The sequence below is a fragment of the Dermacentor albipictus genome, chromosome 10, assembly GCF_038994185.2.
Source record: "Dermacentor albipictus isolate Rhodes 1998 colony chromosome 10, USDA_Dalb.pri_finalv2, whole genome shotgun sequence".
Taxonomy (NCBI): domain Eukaryota; kingdom Metazoa; phylum Arthropoda; class Arachnida; order Ixodida; family Ixodidae; genus Dermacentor; species Dermacentor albipictus.
Window position 1 is genome coordinate 54648251 of NC_091830.1, and position 22330 is coordinate 54670580.

The 22330-nt window shown below is 45.8% G+C and overlaps 1 protein-coding gene across 1 annotated transcript in view; it reads right to left on the reverse strand.

Annotated features, from left to right (window-relative positions):
- Positions 1-10254: 10254 nt before the first annotated feature.
- Positions 10255-22330, reverse strand: part of LOC135907662 (acetylcholinesterase-1-like) — a 28078-nt gene continuing 16002 nt past the window's right edge. The window contains exons 3-4 of the mRNA XM_065439362.2: positions 13693-14700; positions 10255-10432 (exon numbers count right to left, since the gene is read on the reverse strand). Of these exons, the coding sequence (XP_065295434.2) occupies positions 10285-10432; positions 13693-14700 (1156 nt within the window). The 3' untranslated portion in view covers positions 10255-10284. The remainder of the gene's footprint in view (positions 10433-13692; positions 14701-22330) is intronic.

A 22330-nucleotide genomic window follows, 5' to 3' on the forward strand; every position in this document is an offset into this window, starting at 1 on the left:
TACGAGCTCCATTTTCGGCGCCACGCAAGGCAGGGTGTTTGCGGCGAAGTCTCTTCGCGTTGTGTTCACGAAAACGGTATGAAATGTCCGCCCAGTGTCGACGGCTAGCTGCGGCTTGTGTTGCGCCTTATGCTGCTCTCCGCACCGCGGTCTGCTGAACCCAGTATTCGCTGGTTGCAGGCGCACGCGTAGCTCTACCATTGGCTTCTTCAGCATCGGTTCATACCTTGCGAGATTGCGCCATAACTTGGACCGAGGAGTATACACCCGCATACTGACTACGCGGCGCAAAAGTCGCATTCCTTGACACGCGACCCAGTACATTCCTGCTGTTGGTGATGATGGTAGTGATATTTGTTGGCATCCTTTTCACAATGGGGTGGCGACAAATAGCTACTTAACCTGGTTGAGTTCACTAGGTCCAGCTACATGCAGCATGCAGCTGCTGTGTGGGAATGATATATGTTGGCACACCTGGTTGAATATAAGGGAACTGAAATGCAAATTTTATATGTATCGATGCTGCGTGGCGCGCATGTCACATCGTCTGTCGAATTTCACGATTGAATGGCAATACTGGTGATAATTATTATTGGCATTCCCTTTGAAACGGAACACTGAAAAGCGGCCACCTAACCTACTTTAATTATTGAGCTATCTTTAGAACGACTGAAAGCTGAGCTAGTTGGTAAGGAATTATGCAAAAAAGGTGAGGCGCACAGACAGGACACAAGAGAAGTGGACAACATGAACGCCAGGTATCTTTTTCTTTAATGCGAGGGTTAATGCCTTTGGGCATACACGGGTGTGGGATGAAGGCGAATAAGGATGATTAAATGATTGAAAGAAGATTTGGCGATCTGATAAAGCCCAGGAGGGCTCGATAATTTGGTTCCTGCTAGGAACCAAATTATCGGCTAGGAATATGCGGCGAACGTCACACTGCTGCGAGATGCCGGAGCCTCGTCGGCTTCGACGCAGGGCAAACCCATGGCAGGTGGCAGATGTCGGGTTCAGCATTGCGTGACTTGCAGACTGGACGCCCAAGGCAGCTACATAACTGGCGAAAGTGCGACCACTTCCGAGTCACGGATGGAGTGAGGGCTACCTTGACCAGGAACCTTCTCTGCACGAGTAAGACAGCGGGGGAGGGTTAGCGCACACGGAAGTAAGAGAGCACGTGTGCGGCGCTGGAGGTGCTCTTTTCTTGTTAATAGGAGAGCGGCATCATCTAGGTGAAGGAGCTGAGGCAGTGAGGGGTGGAGGTCGCTAGACACGTCGCACAATCCGCACGGCTTTGGAAGCTCAGAAGGTCGCGTGGTATCCACTCGATAGATATTTGCTGCGGGATTCGTGGCACCAGAAGATGGATCTGCTGACATATCTGCCATGCTTCTTTTTATTACGTTAATATATACATCTCCATATTCTTGTTTTTCATCCTCAAGACATCTCTTAGTTGAACTATGCAACTATGCTAATGAACCTATGCAGCTGCTGCATCACGTGCGACCTTCGATAATAATATTCAGCTCCAATGTATATGGTGTCCGTATTGAGGCTACGCGGCGTGCTTTCCCCATCGCAAGCCAAGTGGCACGATACGATGCTAGTGATGATGATAATGATAATTTATTGATATACCCCTTGAAACGTGGCCATGACATGGTGACCAAGCCAACTTGATTTGAGAAGTGGCATGATACGATGCTAATGGTGGTGATGATAGGGTTTATTGTCATCCTTTCTGGAACGTGGTCACATAGTTCCCTAGGCAGCTTCATTTATTCAGGTACAGAGTTTGTATTATTTCTAGCATTTTTGTACACGTCTTCTACAACTTCCTTTACTTCCTGAAATCTTCTTTAAAGGCCTTTTACCGCGACCTGTCCAATTTCTACATGGCGTGCCACCTTGCCTAATCATATTCAACTGCAATGAAAATGGCGCCCGTATTGACGCTAAGCGGCGTGCATCTCACATCGCAAGGCAAGTGATACGATAAAATGCTAATGATAGTGATGATGATTTGTTGGCATCCGTCTTGAATCACGGCCATGACGTAGAGACTTAGCCAGTTTGACAAGAATCTTTCCGCCTCAGCATTGGTATCTCGCTCTTGAGGAAGCTCGCATTTTGCGGCGTTTCCAAGGGAAACAAATATACAGCCCCATATTGAATCTACTTAACTCGGGCGCGAGGGACTATAACGATACCCTTTGCAAAATTTGTAAGGAAAATGGTACGATAGACCGTGTAATATGGAAGGGTGCAGGCTTCCCAGCGGCACTAAAGGCAAATTCAAAGTCAAAGTAGTATGTTTGAATTAAATTTAGGAAACTTCGCTTCTTTCGTGCAAAGAAAAGATTGAGATTTAGCATCTCAACTGTCCGAATACCTTTTCTGCAATTCAGATCTCCCGATACCCGATCGGGGGAGTGGTGACGTTGCATACGCCATCACTACATTTTGCTGCCGTCGGTGAGTATAACGGCGCCCAAGAGACGGCGGTACCGAGCCAAGACGGCGGTACCGCTGCAGCTGTCTTTTGGCCAAGTGGCGTAGGCAGTTCGGGCGTCCAGCGACATCACATGGAAGTGGAATTATCTGCTACTTGCAGTATGTGTGAGTTTGGCGAGCCAGAAATGCAGAGAAGCACTACGCGATAATGAAACTACTAAAACGCGAAACCGAAAGCGGCGCAGAGTCGAGCGAAAGTGATAGGTTTCGACTGCCCACATCATTTCAAGGGTAATTTCAACGAGTCATATTTTTCTAAATACCAAATAGATCTGGACAAGCAGCATTTTATTTCCCCTTATAGTAGAATAAAGGGTTGTTTTTTGGCAACTGGTGGTTGAGTAGTAGTAACGGAACTTAACTGAGGAGTGCCATTGTCATCTAGCAAGTACCTGAAGGTCCCGGGGTAGTCTCCAATCATGTCCTGCATTTACCTCAATTTCTCGAATATTCAGGCTTTGTTCACAATAATATTAACGCCTTAGAGATCTTTGAGAACTAATCTGTCACTTTAGCTTGACTTAATATTTCCCTTTATTGGCACTTTATTTACCGTGTGCCCTTACGTGTACATTTGCTACATGTCGTTGTTGAAGAATGTGCAATCACAGCGCAAAATGTGCACGTGTCGACGCTACGCGGCGCGCATGTGACATCAAGTGTCTCCTCGTGCACTAGGACACGTGCATAGGCCATGTTTCTTGTGTGTGCTAGCTAGCGCCATCGTGGCTCAGTGGTAGAGTAGCTGATTTCCGTGCTGCGAAATTAGGATCGATCTAGGTGGGAACAGCCTATCTCTTTTCTCACTCTAGGTGATAGCTGCCACGGACTTCGGACACCGGTGGCGGTGCGGACACCATCGCAAATCGAAACCACTTTTGAATGAATACATAACAGCATACGGTGTAAAAGGAAGCTGCATTGGTTGGAAAACTTCCAACAACAATGAAATCTTTCATTGTGCTGTCACTGCTGATGAAGCTTGGACTTACTCGTACATATGTGATATCGCTGGCTGACGCACAGAGCCAGGTATAAAAGAAGAAAGACTGGTCAAACATATTTCTCTTCTTTATCGTCTCATTCTTATTTACTGAAATGGATTTTTGCACCACGAAATTCTAACTGAAGGTCGAACTGTGAATGCACCTTTTACGTGGAGGCATGAAGCAACTCAAAGAAAGGCGGCGCCTCCTTCAACCTAGTTGGTCAAAATAGGAGTGTTGGATTCTGCCCCACTATAATGCACCCCTGCATTCTGTACGAATTGTGCGTCAGTTTTTGAACGCTATTCCATTATAGTGCTCACACGCCTGCTTATTAGGCAGATTTCAATCCCTGAGACTTCTTATCCTGTTGCCCAAATACAAACAGGGACTCGCGAGCAGTCGTTTCGGGAGATTTGAAGACAATTCGGAGAGAAACAAGATCGCCTCTGAAGCGCCTAAAAAAGACCATTTGCAAGAGTTTTCCTAGGAATGGAACACTGCAGCCAGGGCACCGTCACACATACAGTATGCCATGGATGTGAAGAAAAGCATGCGAGGTGGAGCCAAGAATGACTGTGGTTTTATGCGCGCTGCCTTAACAACCGACCATCCGATGATCAAGCATGTGCTTGCAGCCCCAGGAGGCAATCGCGTGTTATGTGGTGGGAGGAGGGGTCTCGAGAGCACGTATCTCCTGCTCAAACTCCACCATGGCTGTGCATGGCTTTTAACGCGGCGCAGTCGTATGTGTAAAACACGCGCCATGCTTTGCAGGCATCATGGAGCAGGTCCAAATACAAGTGGAGCAGACCATGCATACCAAATTTAGCAACCAATTTGTTTTCAATATTTCTAACCTGAATGTAAAATTTAGTTTATGCAAACGTTTACTTTTAAAACTCCGTTCATGAAATGCGACTTCTTCTTCTAAGGGACAGCAATCAGACATGTTTAAATACCGTTTTGTGAATGACCAAAAGGAGAACCTAGACGATAATTTGTCACAAGGAAAGCCGAAACTAACTTTTTGTCAACTCTACAGCTTGATCAACTTGGCAGAATAGTCTAGACCACATATTATTTGTGTTCTATTAAAGTGAAACAAAAAAAAGACAAATGCGAGGAGCATTTGATGGTGATGGCACGGAAAATCCAGGTCATGTTTTTGAGGTGTGGGTAGCACTTTCTGCAGCGGCCAGTGGTGACAAAAAGCTTCGGGTAGCATCTGCCTAGGGCCGCAGGAAAACAGACGGACACATGTGCTATCAACGTTGTGTGCGACAGTTCGGGGTACAATATCTGTGTTTCCATTGACCTTGAGAACAGCCTTGTGACTGGTCATTACAGCTGCTAGCCCATTTACAGTATGGGGTGGAGGTAGCATATAAGAATAAAGTTATGTAGTGTTGCAGTGGTGCGCTGCACAGATGCGTCTCGTTTTTTTTTTCGTGTCTAGCTTTTTTTTACTCGTAATCGGTGCATGTTAGGTTACTATGATTATGTGTGTGCTTAAACTGCTACAACATTCACAAAAGCATATTCCTAACACAAAATAACATTAGGATGGCAAAATTAACTCGGTATTATCGATCCGTTGTTTTCCGTGCTATGCAAAACTTCCATGAAATATAAAAACATGCATATAACACGCATAAGATTTTGTGTTAATTCAAGTCATCTGCCCATGATACGCATATTAAATGAATGGTACATGCGTATATAACAAGGCAAGTTAGAGGTAATTGATATAGTGGGAAGCATAACGGTTCATGTATCCAACATGTAAGAGACATTGAAAGTATACGGAAGCGGTGGTGAAACGCCATTTATTCCCCCGTAGAATTATTCATTCCGTGCGTTTAGTACGTTTATGTTGAGATGCCCTAGCTGGCATTGCCATGAGCTGGAAGCCGGTTGAGAAGGGTGAGTAGCAGCCTATCAAGGCTGAAGCAGAAATATTACCGTCGATCTGGAGATAGTGACGGCCCGTCGTGAGCATATAATGAATGACACTGCCTGGGCGCGGCGTTGGCATTGTGTCCGAATTTGCGAATTCAAAGTTTAGTGTCTCTTACACGAACGCAGGAAACAAGCTGTTCATTCGGTTCAAAATGATGATGCTCCCGAAGCACAGACAACACGCGTTCTGCTTTGTCCTAATCATAGGGCATGCGGAAATTCCTATTATTTCCCTAAGCAGAGACAGCACGTTCCTATGCTTGTCTCACCCGGAAATATTGTTGACCCTCCTTTCGATTTGCATCACGATATAAAGACTTATGATGTAAGCGCGAGGATATACACTGAGTACCTTCGACTTTCGTAGTTGGCTTACGCGCCAGTAAAGCAATTTGACTTTTCACTGTGGTGACGGCAGAATCCGTGAAGCTCCTTCGAAGAAAAATACATTGTATGCTAATTTTTACATCTGCAGTAGAACAGCATATGAAAGGAAAATGAAGTGTTGCTCATAAGAGTAGAGCGATACGTGTTTTTTCGTCTTTTCGAGTAAACCACGAATGCGAACGGGCTGCAAAGAGCTCCATTCCTTTGTAATTTTTTTTTAATTTGCACTCTATTGAGCCATTACACTATATGTTTGGGGCTTTTGGTGGAACCTGTAAGGAAACATTATATGTGCTAGTTTCATAGTGTGATTCATTGTTTTATTGTTCAGAACAGAGGTGCGTTTACTGGCACACCTTTGCTGGTCAGAGTAACCGTAGTACCCGGCTAACTGGGCAAGATGATTCAACCATTGATCAAAAAAGTGAGTGAAATTTGGCTTTTGTAGAGAAGCAGAGTAACTACTTCAGCCGTTACGTGCAAGAAGACGGTTCGCAGCGGCAAAAAGGCGCATTTAACTCATTTGTTTGGCGCTGCCCAAACAACGCTTGGTTTGAATGTTTCGTGCGCGAATAGTTTTGGGAGCAGGTGGCGACCAGGGTGCAAGCGGTAGAAAAATGCATTTCCTTGATGGAACACTTCCTCTTCAACTGTTGTTGAACGCTCTTCTTCAACTGTTGTAAGAGCGGGGAATTAAAATTACGTGCGATGTTAAGTGTTACAAAATTGTACCTCCAACTGACGTCATATGCTATACTTCTATTTGTATACAGTTTGATTATTTGTGTATTTTGTGAAATTTTCCAAAAAAGTCTGTTGCAGATAACATAATTCTACTGCTTCAGCTGGCTTTTTTAGAGAGCCGAACATTGTTTCCACGAGAAATCACAAGACATGTTCAACTAAATAAGAATAACCCACTAATTACGGTTCGAATCAATACTTCACGGCACATATCTCAAATTAGGGATCGTAGCCGGTGAGATTGCAAGCGTATTCACTTGGACTCATTTCTATATTGACGCTTGTTTCGAGATATGCGCCATCAAACCTTCCCCAAACATGTATTGTTCCGCTTAATCTTTAACAAAACCCTCTTTAATGCACTGAAGCAAACAACTGGAAGGCCCATCTATTTGCTTACAAATTTTTGGTAATAATATGTCCCAACCGGTGTCACCCTGGAAATTCTTTTCAAGTCGATACGTCTTGCAAGCTCACCGGTTACAATGAGTATAACGCAATATGTGTCATAAAGTAAGTATTTAGGGCTTTATTAATACGTTTTTACTAATTAGTAGAATATGCGTTTTTCATGCCAGTAATTTCCGCTTTGTCGAGTAATCCTGCTCAAGAACAGGAAATATGCTTCCGGCCCCAAGCATTTTTAAAAATTCTATAAAACCCAGAAATTAACACCCTGCGTATCTACGAACTGAGCACTTCATTCTGCGGCTCTTTCAAATTGAGGGAAACTTGTTTCCCTATGCTTTGCATGGCGCCCCCATGTAGAGGCAAGTACAACCCCAGAGAGCTCGAATTCCTTTTGTAATAACTCTATTTATATTACGATTATTGACGCACATTTTATTGTATCACGCAGGAAGGAATCGAGATTTTGCATTCTCAATATGAGGTTGCGGTCTCTAAGTTATGGGGTTTTACGTACCAAAAGCCCCTTCTGATTATGAGCCACGCCATAGTGGAGGACTCCGGAAATTTCGACCACCTGGGGTTTATTTTACGTGCACCTAAATCTAAGCACACGGGTATTTTCGCATTTCGCCCCCATTGAAAATGCGGCCAGCGTGGCAGGGATTCGATCCCGCGACCTCGTGCTCACTTGCCTAACACAATAGCCACTGAGCAACCAAGGCGGGTGAGGTTGCGGATACGATATTTGATGTACGAATCGTGGTTGTAGGCCTTCGACGTGCTTATCTCAGATCACGCTCACCACGCATTCGTAAATATCTCCTATTCACATGAAACGTCCGAAAAAAATTGTGAAGATGTTAAAATGAGAAACATCACAGGCCGTTTAAATACAGAAGATATATGAAATGTTGCTTTAGTCGAAAATATGGATGTGGGGCGTTCAGTGCCCCTTGAATTGTAGTCTATAAACTCCTGACGATATCGTTCGATTTGGTTCATTCAGCGCTATAGGTATAAATGCTAGATGAATAAATGCTAGCCAGTGTTTTCGCCCCGTTCTATTCTATTCGCAACTTCCCATTTGTGTTTTTTTTCTTTTGCACCCTATACTCATACATCTCGCAGTATCTCCAACGGGTAAGTATTGATAGCGACAGCGAAGTATTAAACAAGTGCATGAAGTGAGGTTTGTAATGTTATCGGCCACATAAACTGCAATAAACGTTCGCTTAATAAACAATTTATAGGTCATGAACGTGACGTGCGCACAAGCACACATGCGCAGGTCTCACTCGGTGACCGCGAACACTCGCTGTCATGGCGCTGGCTTCAGGAAAAGCGGTGGCAGCGGGGAGAGAACGCTTCGTCGATGTGTCTCACTCAACGCACCTCCAAACCCTTACATTACGCGATTATCAAAACTAGACGCGCGAAAAGGATACGCATATAAAGCCACCAGCCATTTCGGTTGACCAAATTGTTGCACTGTCACAGATTACCTACACGATAGGGCAGGGGATTGCCCATGCGCTCAGCGATGGCTTGCGCAATCACGGCCGGGCTAATGAAGAACACGCGCGTTTGCTTAGTGTTGGGCGATCGAGCTGAAGGTTGGTATCAAGCCACCATCAATAACATTACTCTCTGCTGCCCCTAGCCCCCTTTCCCCCGCACCCACACGATGCCGGGTGCGAGACAGGCTGGATCTTCAGGCTCTTGCACTGAATGCGGAACATCACTATGACGGAGACAGGAAAAATCCGCCTTGAAGGGGCCTTAAATTTGCTATAAAATTAAATCGCTCGCACGTCTGGGACAGGTTTTGCTTTATTGATTTCTCGAAATGGTTGCTTTTTGCGCTTATTCAAGTATATATTTATAGTGATTGCGCTTTGAATATTTAGCAGGCTACACTTAATTTGCGGTGGTTTGTTGACTTGCGCAGTGCGCAAAAAAAAAATAAATCAGCACATTATACATTTTTCACAATTGAATATTTAACATCATGAGGATGCGGTGGATACTAACAACCCTGTATATAAATTTAGTGAACAGTTTTAAACAAACAATTTACATTATTCAAAATCACAATTTTGAGATATTTTTCCAAACATGGTACCTACAAATGTTGGCCGTTATTCCAGTTATTACAAGAAAAATTTGCTGGCCAACCACACAGAAGAATAATTAAACGCCGCGAAGGATATTTTCGCTTGACTCAAGGGCTCCAACTGGGACTTCGATGTAAGCAGAGCAGTTTTGCTGGTTTGTGTTGTGCCGTGGGTGGTCTGGAGATGGAACATGCGAAAACGCAGTTGTGGACTGGGGAACACTCCCACGTAATGCTCAGAACGTTTTCTTCTCATTCCAAGTAACTCTCTTTCTACGTAATACCTAAATGTAAAGTCCACGCCAGACATTGCAAAAGAGCGCATATAAAAACTACTGGAACAAGCCAGCTATTCATTAGTTTCCTAGGGATAATTATGCAAACAGCTAAAGAGAGGCGTGCTACCGATTTGGGCACAATAGCTGGAACATATTTTCTGTAAATTTTCGATACTCATTTGTCGTTTGCTGATATGTAACAACAACATTGATGTTTCTGAAAACTTCGGCAGTGGTGATTGCCATGTTGTAGGTTATAACAAGGAATTCCTAAACAACGTGATGCATTGGATGTGGAGGACTCGCTGGCACATCTTGCTCATCATACTTTACTGTGCGTGTGTCAATACCGTTCTGAATAAAGACTACACGTGCATTCTGCTTTATTGTCAGTGCCACTTCCTCTTCATTTGGGTTAATCCGAACACTTCTTTTCGCAAGCGCTATACAGGCTCCGTGTTTTAACCAAACATTAAAGCAGTCATATGCAATGGCGACATTAAACAACACGAAACGATTCGTCACCCACCTGTGTAAAGATCTTCTGTACGAAATGGTTGTACCGTAGCCTTGAATGGTAATAAATCAACATACTTTCCCTGAGTAAGTCACGCGTAATCGAGGTCTGATGCTCCACCGTATACTTATGTATCAGCTGCGGCACATTATGTAATCGACATTACATTTATTTCCACTATGTCCGACCAGCGACAAAACAGGTGCTTACTATAATTCGCAACAATATCCAGGACTTATACACAACATTAGAAACACAGAAGGAAATACCGCGAAAGGTAGTCAACATTGTTTATTATTTGAAATAAACAGCTTTTCTCGTGGCTATTTCATTGAGCACGCTCATTTCTGAGAAAAAGTCGGCTGTCTAATACAGTTGAAGATCTTTAAGGAAATCACACAGTGCTTCATGATCAAAGCTGTAGACCTCACTTTTCTGTGCAGTGATCTTAAGAAATTTCATAGTATCTGGTTGAAACTTCGGCCACTCAGATCCGCATGGCCCAGCTGGTGCTCTGCAAAAAACAGAAAATAAAACGGTGTAATTGCTCGTGAACGCTAGAAGAGCGTAGCTTTCAAAACGAAAAAGAAATAATCGGTTTATTACATGGTGCTAATGTAATGAACCTATCGAGACAAAAAATAAATGTCGAATATTTGCTTTTTGGTTGGAGCAGTATAACATCGTGCAAGGTTTCCAAAGCAAAAAACAAAATTTGAAACATTAGATGCCATGTTTTTGTCAACTTCTGCCAAGCAAAGGACCAGGCAGGCTTCGGTAAAGGCTACTCAACAATTGACCATATTCACACTATCAATCAGGTGATAGAGAAATGTGTGGAATATAACCAACCCTTATATATAGCTTTCATTGATTACGAAAAAGCGTTTGATTTTATCGAAACCACAGTAGTCATGGAGGCATTAAGGAATCAGGGTGTAGATGAGCCGTATGCAAAAATGCTGAAAGATATCTATAGCGGCTCCACAGCCACCGTAGTCCTCCATAAAGAAAGCAACCAAATCCCAATAAACAAAGGCGTCAGGCAGGGAGATACGATCTCTCCAATGCTATTCACAGACTGTTTACAGGAGATATTCAGAGACCTTGATTGGGAAGAATTGGGCAGAAAAGTTAATGGAGAATACCTTAGTAACTTGCGATTCGCTGATGATATTGCCTTGCTTAGTAACTCAGGGCACCAATTGCAATGCTGCTCAATGACCTTAAGAGGCAAAGCAGAAGAGCGGGTCTAAAAATTAATCTGCAGAAAACTAGAGTAATGTTTAATAGTCTCGGAAGAGAACAGCAATTTACAATAGGTAGCGAGGCGCTGGAAGTGGTAAGGGAATACATCTACTTAGGGCAGGTAGTGACGGCGGATCCGGATCATCAGACGGAAATAATCAGAAGAATAAGAATGGGCTGGAGTGCATTTGGCAGGCATTCTCAGATCATGAACAGCAGGATGCCAGTATCCCTCAAGAGAAAAGTGTATAATTGCTGTGTCTTACCAGTACTCACCTAGGGGGCAGAAACCAGGAGGCTTACGAAAAGGGTTCTACTTAAATTGAGGACGATGCAACGAGCTATGGAAAGAAGAATGATGGGTGTAACGTAAAGGGATAAGAAAAGAGTAGATTGGGTGAGGGAACAAGCGCGAGTTAATGACATCTTAGTTTAAATGAAGTAAAAATGGGCATGGGCAGGACATGTAATGAGGAGGGAAGATAACCGATGGTCATTAGTGGTTACAGACTGGATTCCAAGGGAAGGCAAGCGTAGCAGGGGGCGATAGAAAGTTAGGTGGGCGAATGAAATGAAGAAGTTTGCAGGGACGACATGGCCACAATTTGTACATGACCGAGGTTGTTGGAGAAGCATGGGAGAGGCCTTTGCCATGCAGTGGGCGTAACCAGGCTGATGATGATTAACAAACGCGAAAAATTGACACGATAGTTACGAATGCCTAACGGGAACTTTAGCCATTCGGCTCTTTTGCAGGCTAGGTAATTAACCTCCGGAACACGACTGTCGAATAGCGGGAGAGTCTGAAGGCGCGGCTTCCTCTTCATATTTCACCGTGATGTATACGTTTCAGAGTTATGCTTAAACATATAACACTCTTCTTCCGTGTGTCAGTGCTCGTCAGCTTTATTATTTACACTAGCACAGCGGGTCACAAATCATAGGGAGGAGTGAGCTGACGCCACCGGCGCTCCCATAAAAAGAATTGCTCGCCTAACGCTGAACGAGTTTCACGATACGTGATGGTAAACGTTTCTTGCTGCCTCCAGCTCAATAAGTGAAAGGCGAGGCGTCAAAGTAGCGGCTGCGGCGGAATATCCAAGACAATGCTGTCGCAGACGCTGATTTCAGCCCACCGCCTTGCGCGTAGGGCAACGCTATCTGGTAGTGTTGTGGAAAAGGAAGCCTTGACCCACGTGATAGAACTCTCCTCTTTCATCATCATCATCGTCAGCAGCAGCAGTAGCATCATCATCATATATTATTCCCTCAAAGGCACCATGTGGGGTATTACGTAAGGGGGAGGCAAAATTATAATACAAACACCGAAGGAATAGTCATGTACAAAGCAAAATGAGGCAACAATTCAAAAGACACTAAAAAGCACAGGTTTTTGCATAACTAGTTGCGAATATGGGTAGGTAGTAACTCTCGAAATTTCGAACGGTTTCGCTCTACAACAATGCATTCCGGGAGCGAGTTCCTTTGTTCTATTGCAGAGGGAAGGAAGGATTTGTTGAAAGCGTTTGCAGAACCATGAAGGCGTTGGATATATAAATAATTGAATAGACGATCTGACGAGCGAATGGGTGGAAATAAAAGTGAGCAACGAAGGTCACGAAAGTTACGGTACAATTCATGGAATAGGCAGAGTTGCAAAATTATTCGTCTTGATGCTAAAAGGGTCAGACCAATAGATAACTTCAAGCGATAACTTCAATAGATAACCTTCACTTTCATTGTGAAATAACATGGTAGTGTAGGATAAAAAATTGCCTCGCGATCCCGAGCCTGCGAAAGTGAATGGCCAGCGAAACTACTAGAAAACCGCTCAAATGCCGTCGATGGGGAAATACAACACCCTAATCTTTTGCCTAGGCATAGCACGACACCGTTGTTGCCGAATTACGATTTCGCACACTTCGACGCTTATCGTATTCCTGCTGCTCTTCGGGAGTCTGAACTTTTCGTGGAGTGTCCATAGGAGTCTCGCAATGAACTGAACCAGTTGCTAGGCAGGTTTTCCTTTTATATATGAACTTTGGTGACATCATTCACTGATTCATATGCTGCTGTGGACCCTTTCCCACCGGAGCAGCCCATGCGAACGTAATCATGACCGGGCAACACGCGCGGGGAGAAGAAATGTGCCTCGCGTTGTTCACAGGGATCTTATCACCCATCATGCGGTTTTGACGCTTGTTTTGTGCTTTATTGAAATGAATGTTGAGCTTTGTGTCGTATGCCTGATTCTAAAGAACATAGGCACTTTTCTTCGCTTCAATTTTTTTTTGTGACAGACAAAGATGACTTGCGCTTTTAATGGTTCATTTTTTTCAGTTTTTCTTTTTGTTTTGAGACAGACACAAAAAATCCCGACAACTAGAAGCTAACAGCTTCGCTACAACAATATAGCTGCGTAAGAAGAGTTTCCTGACTAAGCACAGACTCGTAACTGACTTCTTTATAGGTTTTGTATAGAGAACCTCTCAGTATATTGAATGTACCAATAAGAGAGCACCTTACCTTCCTTTAGCAAAGTCGGTCCATACGTTGACGACTTTCCTACTGAACGGAATGTCATGCAAGCAACCATAGTCGGCATCAAAGGGTCTCCCAAACTCAAGGGGTGTCTCATCCCCGTGTGTCATACCAAACCATGGACGTCTTTTGTTGCAGCGAGACACGTAGTCCATTTCGTAAACGTAAACACCATGATCCGTGTTCCCCGTCGCCATTGCATTGGAAAGTTTAGAAGCCGTAATAGATGTACCGCAAACCACCTGGGTGTCACTTTTCGTTTGAACCAAGGCTTCGCGCAGTCGGTCATAGTCAAACTCCGAAATATTGCCCATGTACTTCCTTTGAAGCTTCAACACATCCGAAAGAGGTAGCTTACTATAGAGGGTTCCTAAGTAGTGAATCATTTCAGCCTTGTTGATATTTCGCGGTGGCAGTACAAGAGAGAAAGTATCTCTGAAGGCAGTGTAAATCAAAATACTTCCTTCATTTGCCACGTAGCCCATCATAACGTCTTTGTCTCCTGGAAAGGAAGCTTCGCTGTTTCTTATGGGCAGGAATTCATCTCCGTAAATGGGCTCAAACTTACCCTTCCCTTCATCAACGAAAGTCTCTTCAACTGAAGCGATCAGTGTTGCATTGAGACCTCGAAGGCAAGCTACGCTCTCTGAGGAAAAGTTTCCTTCAGAACTTGCGTTGTAGCAACCCAGTGTCCTTGCGAATTTTTTTGTATAATCCAGCATCGTCGACGTGCTTTCTGCATGATTACTGTTTGCAACGCCGGCACTTTGAATAATCGCTCTCCTGAAAAGATTCTGACTTCCTGGGGATAGAAGGTGAAAACCGATTGATGCGCCGCCAGCGCTCCATCCGAACAAAGTCACAGAACGTGGGTCACCTCCAAACACCTCGATGTTGTCTTGTATCCACTTCAGTGCCAATACCTGGTCATGAAGACCTTGGTTACCTGGAGCGCTTTCTGTTCCATCATACAGGAAGCCGTATGACTGTAGCCTGCGATACAAAGAAAAATATAGCAAACGCCTGTAAAAACATTGACATAAAGTGCTTGTCTTTCAGTTACAAAAAGCACCAAGTAAAAATAAACGTTCCATATTCATCTCGTCTCGTTACCAACAACACAAGCATAATTTACGCAGCTTTGCAAAATAAGAAAGTGGAAGCAAACTGAACTTACAATATAGCACAGCTATTTCTCGCCTGATGGCTACTAATTGCATTACGTACAACAAACTTAGTGTGAAATAGTTATGGTTGCGCGAACATTTTAACGAAAGTTCGTACATTTTAGTACCTGAAAACTTGACATCCTAGCCACACTTTCCAAGTCACTACCAATAACCATATGCATTGGTCCGCCTGACATTAGGTAGCTTGTTGTTTCCTTTACAATTTGTAGGTATTTCTGCTACCTGTACATTGCAGTTGCCTGTTACAACAAAAACCATGCAGAAAGAGTGAACAACATTGAACAGTGACGAGAAGTTTTGCCCCAAAACCTCAACAAACAATCTGAAAGCAAGCATTCCAAGAAGATTATACGGAATAATTCTGCTAAGTATGAGACGTCATGTCAAAATGTATGCCGAATGTTTCACTGACTCAAACCAAATTCTAAAAATTGGTTGCTACACACTGGCGTAGCCAGAAATTTTGTTAGGGGCGGTGTGGTAGGGTTAAACGTTGCAGTTCGGCTTCCTGCTTATAGAATTTGCCGAGGCATCACTTCCACAAATAATACCTGCACTGCCATTGCCAAAGGTGCCGCAAACTAATTCTTGAACGCTACGCACTGTGAATACCTGTAAAACTTGTGTTTTTTTTAATAATGTAATCATATATCTTAAAAGTTGTGCCACAAATAAATAATCTCCATGCTTCTATATTTTCTGTCTATTCATTAAGTACGTAAAATATCACACGAACTTTAGAACTATATCAATAGGAAGCCAGCAAATAATTGCATTCCGCTAATAAGAAAAATGTAAAGGCCATGAAATGAACACGTTTAGGGCAAATATATTAATGAAACATTGTCATTCAAGAACACATTTTTTTACATATACAATGGCCAGGGAAAAATCTCAATGACGCTGTCCCTTGTGACAATAAATTGCGCAGGAGCAGCCTTCACCGGTCGTGTATTCTGAATAATTGCAGCGACATTATAGTCACAACAGAGAGCACATATCAAAAGCAGGAGTTCTGCAAAATATATGAAGTTGAGTCAAACGAAAGTGAGCCAATGCCAATATATGACAAATTGGGCACTCTATTTAAACGTAGTCACCACTGGCATTTAGACATTGGTCCCACTGACTAAGGAGTCGCGTGATTGCCGTCTCAAAAAAGTCCTTGGCTTGCTGCTTCAAAAATTCTGTAACTGACTTTTTCACGTCATCGTTCGACACGAATCTGATTTCCTTGAGCTATTTTTTCAGATACCCCAAAATGTGGAAGTCTCAAGGCCACATGTCTGGGCTATATACGGCGGGTGTTGCACCATTTTCCACTTGAACTTTGCCTGTTTTCTGTTAACCACATCAGGGACATGTGGACGGGCATTGTCGTGGAGCAAGATGATCCCATTCCTCAATTTTTCACGTTGTTTGTTCTTGACCGCGACATGTAGCCGATCCGGCGTTTCACAATATCGGTAACGATTGATTATCGCTCCAGGTTTAGCAAATTCGATCAGTAATGACCACTGATAGATGGATCGATGGATGAATGGATGTACACAACTTTATTAAATGGCCCCAGACAATCAAAAAATAAAGTCAACGACACCTTTGCTATAGAAATTACGGCCTTTGCTTTCTTTGAGGGTGGTGAATTCGGATGTTTCCACTGTGAGCTTTGCCGTCGAGTTTCAAGCTCCTAGTAGGGGAATGTAGATTTGTGCCCGATCACAATTGCAGATAAGAAGTCGTCACCCTCATTGCGATACCGAATTAGATGAGTCAAGGCAACGCCCAATCACTCCATCTTCTGGCGGTAGTTCTGAATCATGGGCATCCATTGCGGGCAGAAGAACTGATAACCGAGCAGTTCATGAATTATGGTGTGAACCGAACCGTAACTGATGCCCACACGCTCTGCAACTTCATTGGTGCTTATCCTCCGTTCTTGTCTAATTGGATCAACTTTGCAATTGTGTTAGGGGTGGTTGAGCAGTTGCTTTGGTCGGGTCTTGTTTCGTCTTTGCAACTTTCACGTCCTTCTTTGATGCGCTTGCTCCAACGCTTCACAGTAGCCAATGAAAGGCAATGTTCAACATAGAAAGCAGCCACAGGGCTACCAGCTCCTTCTTGGGAAGCAGCTTCAGCTGTCAAATACCTAACGACACCATGCTGCTCAATTTTTGAAGCTTCCATTATGTCACGCAACCTTGCTGAATCCAGTGTATGAGCCCATTAAAGAACATTTATCCTAACTAGAGAGCTGGTCGTGTGGCAGTAGAATTGCGCTAGCATCGAAAAGCGCAAGGCTCCGCTGCTACAGTTCGGTGCCTCACAGGCGGACAAACCGCACGTCATAATCTTACAAGAAACTTTGGGTAGCGAGGCGACCTTGCCCGGCTACAGGGCCGCCTCGTCGAAATTCGAACAGGGTAAGCGCGGAGTGGCAACGCTCGTGGCGAACAAATGCTCTTTCCAGGAACGAGATCTCAAATTAGGCAACGTGAAAGCGGAGGTAACCGCGATCGAAATCATACCGAACAGTTCGCTGAAAAATAGCGTATTCGTAGTGAACGTGTACAGCCCACCGTCTGACCGCAGACAATCGTTCACGTCGATAATAACGAAGGCGGCCTCAATGGCCTGGGGAGCACCGCAAATAGTGGCAGGAGATTTTAACGCGCCCCACGGAGCCTGGGGTTATGCAAGGCCAATGCCTAAGGGAGAACGGATATTGGAGGCGGTCACTATGTGCTCGCTAGAGCTGGTGACCGACCCCCGCTATCCAACTCGACTAGGCACGTCAGTGGCGCGGGGCACGACGCCCGACCTGACCTTCGTAAAGAACGTGCGAGGGGCCGAGTGGCACAACCTGCACGAGAACCTCGGCAGCGACCACTGCATACTGGCAGTGACGATCCCCGTCAAGGCGACACCACCGAGAAAATTTAAGGTCACTTACTGGGACGCCTTCCGCAAAATAAGGAAGGAAGACAAAAGCGAATATGCGGACCTAGACAGCCTTTTTAGAAGGCTCAAAGAGGTCGTTAGCACCGCGATGAGAGTTGTCCAAACTGAACTGAACGTGGAACGGATGGACGCCAGATTGGCCCACCTATTAGAGGCAAAGAATTCCCTCACGGCCAGGTGGAAAGCGCAAAGACTAAATCGCAGACTGCGAAAGAAAGTAGCGGCACTAAACCGGGAAATCGAAGCGCACTCAATCGAGCTTTCCAAGCAACAGTGGAACGAGGTGTGCGCGTCGGTATACGGACAAATGAGAACCGGACGCAAATGGAACCTCCTAAAGAAACTGTTAGACGACAAGCAATCCAAAGGCAATCAGAGATTGGCAATTGATACGATTTTACACAAACAAAAGGAGCAGGGCAAAACGGAGAGCGAGTTCCTAAAGGAGCTGGTGGAGACGTATCTGCCACTGCGCCCGTCAGGGGATGGCGACTATCCGCAATACGCCGGCACAGAGGTCGAAAAACTCGACGCGCCCTTCACGGAATCGGAAATATGGGATGCCTTACAAGGCCTCAACGGGCGCTCCGCGACGGGCCCTGACGGGGTCTCGAATAAACTGTTAAGAAACCTAGACGGAAAGTCGGTCGAGAAGCTCACTGATGAAATAAACAGAGCGTGGGAAACGGGACAAGTACCAGATGTCTGGAAAGAGGCCTCGGTCATACTAATACCGAAACCCGGTAAACCACTTGCGGCGGAAAACATGCGGCCAATATCGCTGACCTCGTGCGTAGGCAAGACGGCGGAACATGCCATACACAACCGAGTATCGCGGTACATAGATAGAGAGGGCCTCTTCCCATATGACATGGTGGGCTTCAGACCGGGCGTCTCCACACAGGACGTAATGTTACAACTCAAAAAGCATATAATCGACGGCATAACCATAGACACCACGGGCATACTAGCCCTGGACCTAACGAAAGCATTCGACATGGTGAAACACAGATTTCTAATGGAAACAATCTCGGTGATGGGGCTCGGCCGGAAATTCCACTCTTACATAGGCTCCTTCCTCAGAGACAGGAAAGCCACGATCAAAATAGGACAGGCCACGTCCGATTCGTACACGCTGGTCGCGAGGGGCACCCCACAAGGGGCGGTGCTCTCCCCGCTATTATTCAATCTAGCATTGAAAGGGCTCTCGGACCAGCTGGCGAGAGTGACCAACGTCAATCACGTCCTGTACGCAGACGATATTACGGTGTGGTGCCCGGCAGGGTCCGACGCAGAAGTCGAGCGGGCTCTTCAAGAAGCGCTGGACACAACGGAAGAGTACCTGAAGGAAACGGGTCTCCGTCTGTCACCCAGCAAATCGGAACTGTTGGGCTTGAGGAATTTGACGCCAATCGATCAAATACCAATCAAATTACACACGAGTGACGGCCAGCCGATCCCCAGAGTGGACACTATAAGAATCCTGGGGCTGCTAATTCAGGCTAAAGGCGGTAACACCCAAACGGTCAAGAGACTCACGTCCAAAACGGAGAACATGCTCCGGCTGATGCTCAGGGTGTCCAACCACAGGGGAGGGGTCAGCGAGAGCAATCTCATCAGACTTTACCACTCCTTCCTCTTGACTCACGTAAATTACGTAGCCTCGGCGCTAAAATGGACCAAGAAAGACGCGGCCAAGATAGACACACTGATGCGCAAGAGCATCAAGAGGGTGCTAGGTCTTCCGATCAGTACAAGCACGGAGCGGCTCAATCGGCTAGGGGTCCACAATTCGCTAGCAGAAATAATCGAAGCACAGACCAAGGCACAGGTCATGCGGCTGTCGACCACCAGGGCCAGTAGACGCATCCTAGAAGAAGCATAGATAAATGCCGAAGGAGAGTGCACCGCACGCAGCGTCGCACTCAGCGCGGCGGTCCGGGGCACTTTCAAGGTAAAGCCGCTTCGGAGAAACGTCCACCCGCAATTCAACGAGGGGCGCCGAAGGGCGAGGGCCCGAGCACTGCTGAAATCAACCGCCAGCAGTCCGGGACTGGCGGCATTTGTAGATGAGGCCCAGTACGGGCGCAGCGACCGGTACGCGGCCGTCTGGATACGCTGGGATGGCACGATCATCAACGCAGCATCGGTCAAGGGGGTAACGTCCGAGGTGGCCGAGCAGGTGGCAATAGCCATGGCAATGAGGGACCCCGAACGTCCTTAGGTATACACAGATTCGCGATCGGCGGCCACAGCATTCGCCTCTGGCTCGATATCGCGGAAAGCGGCGGCCATCCTCGGCAGTGAGGGAGCCGCGGGTCATCACATCCTCAAATGGTTCCCAGCCCACATGGGGACCGACGTGCACCCCGACTTTCCCAACGCCAACGACCTGGCACACGGACGCGCGCGAGAACTCACGCACCGCGGCGACCGTGGCGAGCGAAGTGGCGTGGAGGCAGGGGAGCACCGAGACCCGCTGCTCACCTTCAACGAAATAACAACGCATTATCATCTGTCGAGGAGGACCTTCCCGCTCCCCCACGCTAAACTTACTAGACCACAGTCATCTATATTCAGAATGTTGCAAACAAGGTCGTTCCCCTCGAGAGGCAGAATGAGCCTTTATTCATCGGACGTAGAGTCGCAATGTCCGGATTGCGGCGAATCGCACTGCTCGCTATCGCACATGCTTTGGCAATGCTCCGCGTTAAGCGGCACCGTGTTCAGCAAAGAAGAAGACTGGATGGACGCCCTGCGAACCGACGAACACCAGACCCAGCTTCGGGCCATCCAGAGGGCTCACGAAAGGGCGGAGGCTCACGGGCTTCCCGTCCCAACGTGGGTGCGGCCCGCGACCCCTGCAGACCACTAAACCAAGAGTGGGTGGGAGGGGGTTCCTCAGGACCCAATAAAGTTCTTTCCTCCTCCTCCTCCTCACATCAGCGTGTCCCTCTTGTAAATGAGAGATGCCTGTGTGCAACGCGCGTGCCTCGCACCTAATGAACCGCGCCATTATTGCGCCGGGTGGTTTGGCTCAATTCCATTTGACTCGCGCTCGTACATTAGAAATGCGAAGATATAATGGAATATACAAATGCCAAGATGCAGCTTGATAAAGGGCAAAAATGTGTCAATGGAAACAAAGTTCACTGTACGCATATACAAAACCTCGCTACAAGATATTTAAATATACCTATATGAATCCAATAAATATACATATCTAAGAAAAGTCATTGTATATAATGCGTCAAACAAGGCAAATAAACATGTTGCGCAACCGCAGATTCACAGATCACAGTCCCCCTCCCTCCACTCCACCTGATTTATCGCGCGCCACAAGAGGCGGAGCGCTTCTTCCCCGCTTTTCTCCCTTGCGCACAGAACACTGAGCCACCATCGTCGAGCATGCGGCGCATGGTGACGATGTTATCGCCTTCCATTTTAAACGGGACATGACGGGGACGGCGACGGCATGAACGATCCTAGAGTGTCCATGTAATTCCTATCCCAATAATACAGTAAGACTATCCGGCAAGTGAACCGTCCCACAGCCCATTACTTTCAGCAAAATAAGAAGTAACAAAATCAACCTTTTAACATGCGACAATTTGCTGCGACGCAACAATGTCGATTTCTTTTTATGGGGCGGGGGCATCGAAATGAAGGAACGCAAAGGAAAGCATGTTGGCCACAATCGAATGCCTACTTTAGGCACCCAATGGGACTACCGAAGGAATATCGACGAATACGCAAGACGCTTGGTGCACAGAGAACCATACCCATACTACTCGGTATCCTACACCGGCAAGACAAAATTTTCCGGAGAGGTTGCACTCAAGCGAACACGTTGCAATGCGTCTAATCCGTGATGACGGCCAGCGGCCATTGTCTCTTTTTCTCGTCTGCTAGCCATGAAGCACCCAAAACTAAAAAAAAATGAAGAGGCCTAGTGTGTCCTCGCGAATAAAAGGCAAAGCAGAGAAAGAAATAAGAACGTAGAGACCTTTGCTGGTTTTAGTGTCTTCCTATGGATGCTTCGGTGCAGGCGCAACAAATGCTGGCATTTCTTTCTTTGACATGACGACAAAAATGAACCACCACAACACTTCGTCTCACGCTTTTTTAACTTTTTTTAACTTGTCTGATAATGTGTTGATTTGGCTTGTCTTGTTTTATGTCCATATGTACGACTTTAGAAATGTCAATGCACCTTTCGCATAAAAAGTTGATAGCCATAAAGTTACGATATTGAAATGCGTGCGCTCCGTAGATTCGGCAGCCTCCGCGAGATGGCGCGACAAGCCCGCTCGCCATCAAAACGTGTTGTGCTCCGATGTGCTCCGATGGGGCTGCTTGGCGTTATGTGACTCCTGGCGCATGGGCGTTACCGGGAAATCCAGCCCGTGTTCGCATTGTAGGCGCTGAGGTGTTTTTTCGAGCGTGAAAGAGACTTTCTGGACAATAAATCT